At 43.2% G+C, this 10,067-nt stretch overlaps 1 protein-coding gene across 1 annotated transcript; it reads right to left on the bottom strand.

The window, feature by feature from the left end:
* Positions 1-2,340: 2,340 nt before the first annotated feature.
* Positions 2,341-9,260, bottom strand: b3gnt9 (UDP-GlcNAc:betaGal beta-1,3-N-acetylglucosaminyltransferase 9). The gene has a single exon (XM_059651617.1). The coding sequence runs from the start codon at positions 9,230-9,232 to the stop codon at positions 7,982-7,984; it is 1,251 nt and encodes a 416-aa protein (XP_059507600.1). The 5' UTR covers positions 9,233-9,260; the 3' UTR covers positions 2,341-7,981.
* Positions 9,261-10,067: the final 807 nt, after the last annotated feature.

Below are 10,067 nucleotides of genomic sequence, written 5' to 3'. Positions count from 1 at the left end.
ACAAGGGGACAACATGAGCAATTCTCCAGTCCTCCAGGACCTCATCCGTGTCTAAGGATGCTGCAAAGATATCTGTTAAGGCCCCGGTTATTTCCTCTCTCGCTTTCATCATTAACCTGGGATAGACCCCATCTGGACCTGGGGACTTGTCCACCTTCATGCTCTTTAGGATACCCAACACTTGCTCCCTCCTTATGCTGACATGACCTAGAGTACTCAAACATCTATCCCAAACCTCAACATCCATCATGTCCCTCTCCTTGGTGAACACCGATGCAAAGTACTTGTTAAGAATGTCACCCATTTTCTCTGACTCGACGCATAATTTTCCTTCTTTGTCCTTAAGTGGGCCAATCCTTTCTCTAGTTACCCTCTTGCTCTTTACATATGAATAAAAGACTTTGGGATTTTCCCTAACTATGTCTGCTAAAGATATCTCATGTCCCCTTTAGCCTTCTTAATTCCTCTTTTCAGATTCGCCCTACATTCCCAATATTCTTCAAAAGCTTCATCTGTCTTCAGTCGCCTAGACCATATGTACGCTTGCTTTTTCCTCTTAGCTAGTCTTGCAATTTCACCTGTCATCCATGGTTCCCTAATCTTGCCATTTCTATCCCCATTTCACAGGAACATGTCTCTCCTGCATGCTAATCAACCTCTCTTTAAAAGCCTTCCAGACATCAAATGTGGGTTTACCTTCAAACAGTTCCTCCCAATCTACGTTCCCCAGATCCTGCCGAATTTTGGTATAGTTGGCCTTCTCCCAGTTTAGAACTCTTCCTTTAGGACCAATCTCATCTTTGTCCATGAGTACTGTCAAACTTGGGAATTGTGGTCATTTTTTCCAAAGTAGTCCCCTACTGTAATTTCAACCAACTGGCCAGACTCATTCCCCAACACCAGGTCCAATATGGCTCCTTCCCAAGTTGGGCTACATATGTACTGCTCTAGAAAACCCTCATGGATGCTCCTTACAAATTCTGTTCCATCTTGACCCCTAACACTAAGTGAATCCCAGTCAATTTTGGGAAAATTAAAATCTCCCATCACCACCACACTGTTGCTCCTACACCTTTCCATTATCTGTTTACATATTTGTCCCTCTATCTCACGCTCGCTGTTGGGAGGCCTGTAGTACAACCCCAACAAATGAATGAAGGCCAAATAAATAAAGGCCGCTCCTGCTCGAGGTAAACTCTTTAAAGTGGGAATACTTACCTTCCCAGCAGCCTCCTGGTGCTCTCTCTCTCTCGCTTCTCCCAAAAATGAAGCATGTTTCCTTCTTTTTCTTGAACAGAGCCTCAATTTCTCCAGTCATCCAGCTTTCCATACACCGACCAGCCTTGCCTTTCACAGTAACAGTGACATGCTGTCTCTGAGCTCTTGTTGTCTCATTTGTAAACGCCTCCCACTTCCCAACAGTCCCTTTACCTTTGAATAGTCTCCCCCATTAACTTTTGAAAATTCCTGTCTAACACCATCAAAATTGGCACTACTCGATTTGAGAACTTTAACTTTTTGTTCAGGTTTATCCTTTTCCATATCTATTTCAAAGGGTAGAGTTAGGATCACTTGGCCCAAAGTGCTCCCCACTGACACCTCAGTAACTTGTCCTGCCTTATTTCCCAAGAGAAGGTCAAGAATGGCTCCTTCTCTCATAGGTATATCCACATATTGAAGAAGAAAGTTTTCTTGTACACACTTAACAAATTCCTCCCCAGCCAAACCCTTAATACTATGACAATCCCAGTCTATGTTTTGAAAGTTAAATCCCCTACCATTACAACCCTATTACTATTTCTGATGCCTGAGACCTCATTATATATTTGCTTCTCAATTTCCCACTGACTATTGGGGGACCGATAGTACAAACTCAATAAGGTGATCATCCCTTTTGTATTTCTCAGCTCCACTCAAATAACTTCCCTGGATGTACACCCAGGAATATCCTCCCTACGTATGGCCTTAATGTTATCCCTAACCAAAAGCATCACTCCCCCTCCTCCCTTGCCTCCTTTTCTATCCTTTCTATAGCATCTATGCCCCAGAACATTGAGTTGCCAGTCCTGTCCATCCCTGAACTATGTTTTTCTGACAGCTATGATATCCCAGTCCCGTGTTCCCAATCATCACTTTTGCTCTTTCCTCCCCTACTGCTTTTTCCTGCCTTTGTGCTTGCTTAAAACATTTCAATCTCTAACTTTGAAAGGTGATTGACTTGAAATGTTGATTGAATTCTTCCTTCCATAGATGCTGCCAGATACACTGAGTATTTGTAACATTTTCAGTTTTTATTTCAGATTTCCAGCATCCACAATATTTAACTTTTCTAATACAGATCCAATACTGATCAGGGTTGAACCCTGAATGCTCAGAGCTTTAACATGGCAGCACACACTGGCATCCTGTGATTTATAAGGCTCTCCATTTTCTGTTATAGCTGCTTGGTAGTACAGAATTTAAGAGACATGTTGTTAAAGCTTTTTGTCTGCACTCATCAGGACAGATACAAGAATGTCAATTTCAAATGAAATCATAATTTATACTGCATATGAAAAGGTTGCAAATTGGTTGTCAAGTAGCTGCTGCTTGTTTGAGGTAATGACATGGAAAATGCACCACAGAACTGTTGTGCCCACATGCTTTTACTTAATTCAGAAAGGGCAATATCCAGAAATGTTCCTTTGTCCCACAGAGGTCATCTCTCTGCACATAAACATAAGAACTAGGAGCATGAATTTATGTAGCTTCTAGCAAGCAAAACTCAGCCATATTTGAGACTGACTAATCATCTTAAATTGGTTATTTGTGTAATTTATAGGGCACTTGGGATTGTTCAGTAGGTGCAAGCTGTGTATAATCACATATAACATTCGACTTTTTTTCTTAATTTTGCCAGAATGTATAGATTGAGCCAGTTAGCAACCTGCCTATTGTGACTATTTGAACATGTCTTGTTTGATAAGTTTACACTCCCTACATTTGGTAGAAGCTGCCAATATTCATAGTGCACAGGCCTGTCCTCTGCAGGAGAATGAAATATGAACAGGCATTGTGCCTTTTTCAAGTTAAACAAATGCATGAAGGATATCCGTTTCTTGGTGCATTCTCCATGGCAATGCCTCAACCAATCAGAGTAGATTTGTCAGCCAAATGGTACTCTTGTTCTCATGCAAAATAAATTATTGCCTTCTTTAAAATGCCACATTCTTGCATCTGTACTTAGTGTAAGATAAAACGTTTTGATAGCATATCTCTTGTTTACAACAATTTTCCATTTTGTATCTGCCTCTAAAATGCTTAGAATAATGTGGCTTAGATGATTTTGAACTCGCCATTGTTGGTGGATGATGTGGCTGTGGCCATATAGGTCAAAGTCCAATTTTGAAAGCTTATTGAATTGTGTCAAAAAATTTGGCTGCAGCACTGAATTTTGGTGGAATTGCAATAAGTGTTTCTGACCTCTGATGAACCGAGGAGCATGGGGAACAAGGTGAAATGGAGGGAGAAGAAGGAGCCACTATCCAAGGCAAACATCTGCAATGGCTCATGCATACTGAAAATCATTCCAAAATAAATGCTGAATATTGTTAAGTGGCTGTCTGCCATTTATATCAGCAGCTGGGGGTCACAGCAGAGAATGGGAATGGCTGGTTCCTCTACCGAGACCCTATTTTACATTATAAGCTGAGCATTCTACCTTCTCTCAGTACATCTGCTGTGAATTCTGGGAGAGTCCTACATTTCCAACAACATTCCCTGGCCTTCCATCACCGAGAGGAGCAACTAAATTTATGTTTGCATTAATAGTACAATATTGTACTCTGTCGGGTAAGCATCTTTGCCTATTCTTGATTGTGAGTTGTGTAAGAGTTGGTACTGCTCGGCACAAACAGCCCTAAACAGGTTGGTACATTGTTCCCCAAAATGGAAGAATTTCTGTATTTTGACTGGTGCTTTGATGACAAGCTGATTTATTTGTTTAGGGGGTCTTGTGAACTTGAACTTCAAGAAAAGAGCAAACTGACCTGCTTTAAGCAATTTTGTGACGGATTAGATGAAGAGATTTCTCATCTACTGCTATGTGAGCAACTGAGGTAATTTTAAGTTATGAAACTCTGTTTTATCCGGCCAAATCTAGGACAATGTTGTTATCATAACAGTTTCCAGGCAAGTTGCCAATACATTTGGACAAAACAAATATTACAAGTTGCTTTCCCCATCATGCTTTTGACATTTTTCAAGGTGGAGAAAGTATATAATAATATAAAATCTAATTATTAAAGAGATGTTAGAATTACAGTTAATCCAGATTCTATAACTGGTGTTTATTGAGCGAAGACAAAGTATAAAAATTCAGTTATTTTTACAATGTATTTTTACAAAAATGGGACTGCCTAGAGCAGTTTAAAGTCCTTTAATATTTATACTGGCTCGGCCCTGCATGGGGTGACTCCATTAACTAGCCTGTCACACTAGTACAGATAGAAAATGTGAAATAAAATTGCATTTATGTAGTGATTTTGATGACCAAGTTTTGAAGTGCTTTGCAGCCAATGCAGTATGGTCACTGTTGTAACGGAAGAAATGTGATAATCAAAACAGGAACATGACAATGACTAGATAATCTGCTTCAATGATGTTGAGCAAGGGAGAAACAATGATGTGGACCCCAGCGATAGCTCCCCTGCTCCTTGTCAGAACTGTGATGTGGGATCTTCTTGGTCTACCCAAGTAGGTAGTTAGGACCTTGGTTTGAACATTTCATCCAAAAAGAGAGCTCTTCCAACAGTACATCACGCAACAAATGTATCAGGCCTGATTTATGTACTAGGGTGGGATTTAAATCTGGAATCTTGTGATTCAGAGATGACAATGCTGCAAAGTGAGTTATGGCTGGTATGGATGGAGGGAGAGGCAGTGGGGGAGAGGAGGGGACAAGACAGAATGTGAGGCAGATGGAGTGGGGAGAGAGGAGGGGAGCTGGGGTTCGGAATTTTTATTCCACTCACAGACCTATTCCTCATATCAGAAACTCCTGGATGCTGCATGTCTCTGGATTGCTAAAAGTGAGACCTGTTGTAGTCTTGTCAAAACTGTAGGGAATTTATTTTGCAATTCAACATGCTAAATTACTCTGATTTACAAAGTATCAGAGAATTCTTGCAAACAAAAACATACTAGATTGTATACACTTAGAGGCACAGGCTTAGGCTAGAATGCTTAAACAGTGCTCACCATAAACTTGTGATTTTCCTGAGAAATACGGAGGTGCTAGAGGATTGGAAAGAAGTAAATGTGACATCCTTGTTCACAAGAGTGTCAAGACATTCCTGGTAACTACAAGACAGTCAATTTAACATCAGTGATGAGTAGTAAGAATGATAATCAGATTGCCAAAGCTTTTTGCCATGCACTCATAATGACAAACTCGAGAATGCCAAATGTTAAACAATGACAGCTATTTGTACTACCGGAGAAAAGCATGCCCATATGATGGTAAGCCAAATCTAGTTGGCCTGAGGTGTTACCATGTTCACAGTTCACAGTTACCCAGTTCACAGATAATTCAAAGAATGAGCAAAGTTTGAACATTTTCCTTTTGTCTACAAAGAGCAGGACCTAGTATATGAACATATATCACTCCTAGAAAACATTATCAACTTGACTGATTTTCTTAAACAAGCTGTTAGTGCAGGTGTTGGCACACTCAGGATTGTTTGCTAGTTATGTTAGCTAAGTAACTGAAAAATGATGTAATGCAATGCATGTTGTCTCTATGGGTTTTAAGAAAACATTTCACGAAGTTCAACATATGAAAATTGGTTAATCAAACTGAAACTCTTGAAATAGGCCAGTGTCAGCTTGGATAAAATAATAACCTTGATAACAGAAATTAGCCAGTTGTGTTAAATCCCTTTCAGGCTGGAGGATGGTAGTCAATGGTGAGCTTAAATATTTGAAGCACGATTTTTTCTGATAAATAAACGACTTGAATTTTGGGATACAGAGGAACATTTCAAAATTTGCCAATGATTTCAATGTTGGCAATGTGGCAAATCTGGGTGTGAGTTTGCTCGCTGAACTGAGATATCACCTATACAGCGTATTCAAAAAGAATGGGTACCCTATGAACGCAGTCCGCCGATTCCTCAGCAATAAACCCAAACAAACAGACAAAACGGGCTCAGAAACCATAACCACTCTCCCCTACATCAAAGACATTTCCGAAATGACTGCCAGATTACCCGGACATCTTGGCATCAGGGTAGCCCACAAACCCACCAACACACTAAAACAGCAGCTAATGAACTTAAAAGACCCTATACAGACAACAAATAAAATGAATGTCATCTACAAAATACCTTACAAGAACTGTGACAAACACTTCATTGGACAAACTGGCAGAAAGCTAGCCACCAGGATACATGAACATCAACTAGCCACAAAACGACAGGACCCACTATCACTCGTATCCTTACATACAGATAAGGAAGGACACCACTTTGATTGGGACAACACATCCATCCTAGGACAAGCCAAACAGAGACACGCACGAGTATTCCTAGAAGCATGGCATTCCAACCGGAACTCCATCAACAAACACATTGATTTGGAGCCAATCTACCACGCCCTGAGAAAAAGAACAGGAAATGACATCACCAACACAGGAAATGAGATCACCAAACCAAGGAAACCTAACCAGATAAATAGAAAGCGGGACATAACACCAGCGCTTCGTCGGAGGATCACTGATGATGTTACCTAGAATGGTGACGAAACGTCTGAAAACTAACCTTCCAGCTCAGCGAGCAAACTCACGCCCAGAACCTCAACCTGAGCTACAAATCTTCTCAAAAATCGTGGCAAATCTGTGAGGATGATACCTACTGACTACCAAGAATAGGTGAACAGAATGGGCAGGTAAGTGGCACAGATGGTATTTAGCACAGAGAGGTATTAAATGATGCATTTGGCACAAGGGTTATACTGACAGACAAATCAGAACACTATACAAAAACAAAGGTTCATGTGCATGGATCTCTGAAGGAGCCAGCACACATTAAAAATAAGTTAGAACAGCAAATGGGATTGAGGTCTTGAGTTCAAAGGCAGATTCACCAGAAAGTCCCGGGGATAAAAAAAAATTAGCTCCAGGAGAAACTTGGATTGGTCCCAAGAAATAGACTTGACAGAAGTTCACGGGGTCAGTATTTGTTGATGCCAAAGTATGAGGAGATGGATTTAAATACTTCAGGAAAGGGATGTAAGGATAATGTAAAGAAGAAACCTTTTTCAAAGCAATGAGTGATAATGACCTGGAATTCACCACCTGGAAGGATGGTGCAGATTAACTTCAAACTCCCAACAGGTAGGATGAATAGTTTCAAAATGACATTGGATGGACACTTCTGGAAATTTCTGGGCGATGGGGATTGTAAGGGGAATGGGAATGATCGACTTGTTCTGTTGGCCACTAGTAAGGAGCGGATGGGCCACATTGCCTCCTGTGTGCATCGACGGGGTTATATTTTCAGTTTGTAAGCAGCCAGCAGGAACTGGCTTGTTTTCTTTTTGTTTGCACAGGGCTGGTGTCTGCAGGGCCTCACCATCGCCAAGATTGGCTGATGCCAGCTCTATCATCCCAGTCCTGGCCTGTGCCAATGTGTTCAGCACCTCCCTACTGTTCCTGGCTTACGAACGCCGGAAAGATTCAGTCTATAAGATGCTAAACGGTAGGTCTGAGTGAAACCATTGGTCAGGAAGAAATGGCTGTGATTTAGATGAACCCATCCCTCGTGTTTGACATTATAAACCATTGTGCTTTGGAGGTGCACCTATCTGTTGCCATGGGTGACTTTAAATAATAATATTTTTAAAAAAGAAATATTTATAAAACATTCAAAGTACAAATTTCCAAGGGTAATAACTGAGGGCTTGTCTCCAAGTAACGGGAGAGAGCTTCCCTTTCTGTCCTCTGTCAGTGCTTTAATGTCCAGACAGAGGGGGACGGGGACTTCCGCTTGACCCGCCACCTGAAGGGGCGCTTCATGGACCCCTTGCGAGCGCAGTCCAGCTTCGGGTCGTGGAGGAGGCTCCACATCAGCCAGATTTCGGGCACCTTCAGGCTGTGGACCACCATCAGCTCCTTGTAGAAGCACGGGTCAAACGTCTGCATGTGGGGTGCGGCTGAGGGCCGGACGATGCCGAATGTTCGGAATCCTTCATGAGTCAGGGGTTCGAGGCCGATCCGCAGCAAGCACATCCCCAGAAAGACATCGTCGATGGGGAAGAGATCTACCTCCTTGCTGGCTTGGTACAGCCTCCGAGCGGTGTGCACCGACATGAGGAAGCCCCCACCTCCCGCGTAGACAGGGTAAACCCCTGGGCCGTACATCATCTCCGGGATAAAGTATTTACTCTTGTTGGATCTGATGGGCAGCGCCTGGTAGATGATGTGACCCACGAAGAGGTCATCCTTGGGGTCGGCGTCCGCCAAGAAGTCGGCGATGTTCTCCACGTTGACGAAGACATCGTCGTCCCCTTTGAAGACGAACTCCGCAGAGGAGCAGAACTGATCCAGCCACTTGAGAAAGTGGATCTCCTTCAGCGTGAGGTTGAAGAACGTGTCCTGGAAGTCCCACAGGAGAATGTCCTGGTAGGTCTGGCTCTCCTGCTCCAGCAGGCGGCTCCAGGAAGCTAGGGAGCTCTGGTTGGCTGGGATTCCCAGCAGGAAGAGCCTGCGGACCTGCAGGTGGCGGACCTCGCCCTCCCGCGCCCAGGTTTTGCGAGCGACTTCGCGCCTTTCGAACTCTTCCACCCTGGACTTGATAGAGATCAGTAACAGTTGTTCTCCTCGCACCTTCCGGCACTTGTTCTCCTGGTTAATGATCTGCCGGAACTCCCGGCAATCCTTTTGCCAGAGGTACTGGCGGTAGTTCCAGGGTAAAAGGTTGGAGGGCGCTGATGTTAGCCTTTGCTCCCGGGCAGTGTCTAGCTGTTGGCCTGGCTGACAGACCCTCTCCGACCCTGGCGAGCTGCTGGTCAACGCCAGCCGAGTTGCTGTCTTGGTGCTCCCCAGCAGGGCGTACCTCTCGGTTCCGGCTTGCCGTCTTTGCTCGGGCTTATCCAGCCACGGGGTGTCCGAGCGCATTTGGATGTAGAGCAAAATACCAAACGTTGTTAGCAGGAGGAACGTGCAGAGGAGATCGCCTTTCCGCCGCAGCCTCATGGTCCCAGAAAAGCACACACAGCCCTGGCCGATGGATGTTCCGCACAAATGTATACAGTTTTTGTTTTAAATAGACCACAACTGGGCTGGTTATGCTCACTGGAAGTTCCTATTGGGTGATTTTATACACTTTGGAAATTCAATGGAGGGTTGGCTCTGGTTGGTTTTATTCAAGTAGGAGCCCACACTCCGGCACTGGGGTATTTTTATTCAGGTCTGGAGTTCACACTCTGCCACATGGACGATTTCATTCAGATCTGAAGTTCACAGTCTGGCGCTGGGGTGATTTCATTCAGGTCTGCAGTTCACAGTTTTCCACTGGGATGATTTTATTCAAGGCTCGAGTTCACAGTTCCTGCACTGGGAAAGTTTGTTTTACATTATCATATCTGTAGAACAGAGACAAAAGCAGAGTTAAATGAAACAGCTGTCCAGCCTGCCACGTAGAACCTTTACTGCTGGATATTGAAGCGGTCCTGGAAACTAGGTCTGGCAAGAAACAGTAACCTTGGTGAAAAAAAAGACATAAATAAACCCTGTGGTTTCTGTATAAAAACCAAAAGAATTGTGGCTGCTGTAAATCAGAAAACAAAAGTTGCTGGAAAAGCTCAGCAGGTTTGGCAGCATATGTGAAGAAAAAATCAGAGTTAATATTATGGGTCTGGTGACCCTTCCTCAGAACTGATGGTAGCTACGAAAATGACACTCTATTTTATATTTACTCCCACGTTACACGGAGTATTAACCACTTAACAAATGCTTGCCCCTTTTCCTGCTGCAGCCATTTTTGCCTAATCTTTTAAGATTTGAGATTTAGGCTTGGAAAATATTGGAG

Source organism: Stegostoma tigrinum, chromosome 16 (genome assembly GCF_030684315.1).
Source record: "Stegostoma tigrinum isolate sSteTig4 chromosome 16, sSteTig4.hap1, whole genome shotgun sequence".
Classification (NCBI taxonomy): Eukaryota; Metazoa; Chordata; class Chondrichthyes; order Orectolobiformes; family Stegostomatidae; genus Stegostoma; species Stegostoma tigrinum.
The sequence above is the reverse complement of the archived record's forward strand: the minus strand, read 5'-3'. Positions and strand labels throughout refer to the sequence as shown.

Bases quoted from the DNA above. Each gene is read 5' to 3' on its own strand.
- b3gnt9 (XM_059651617.1), bottom strand. From the start codon at position 9,232: ATGAGGCTGCGGCGGAAAGGCGATCTCCTCTGCACGTTCCTCCTGCTA.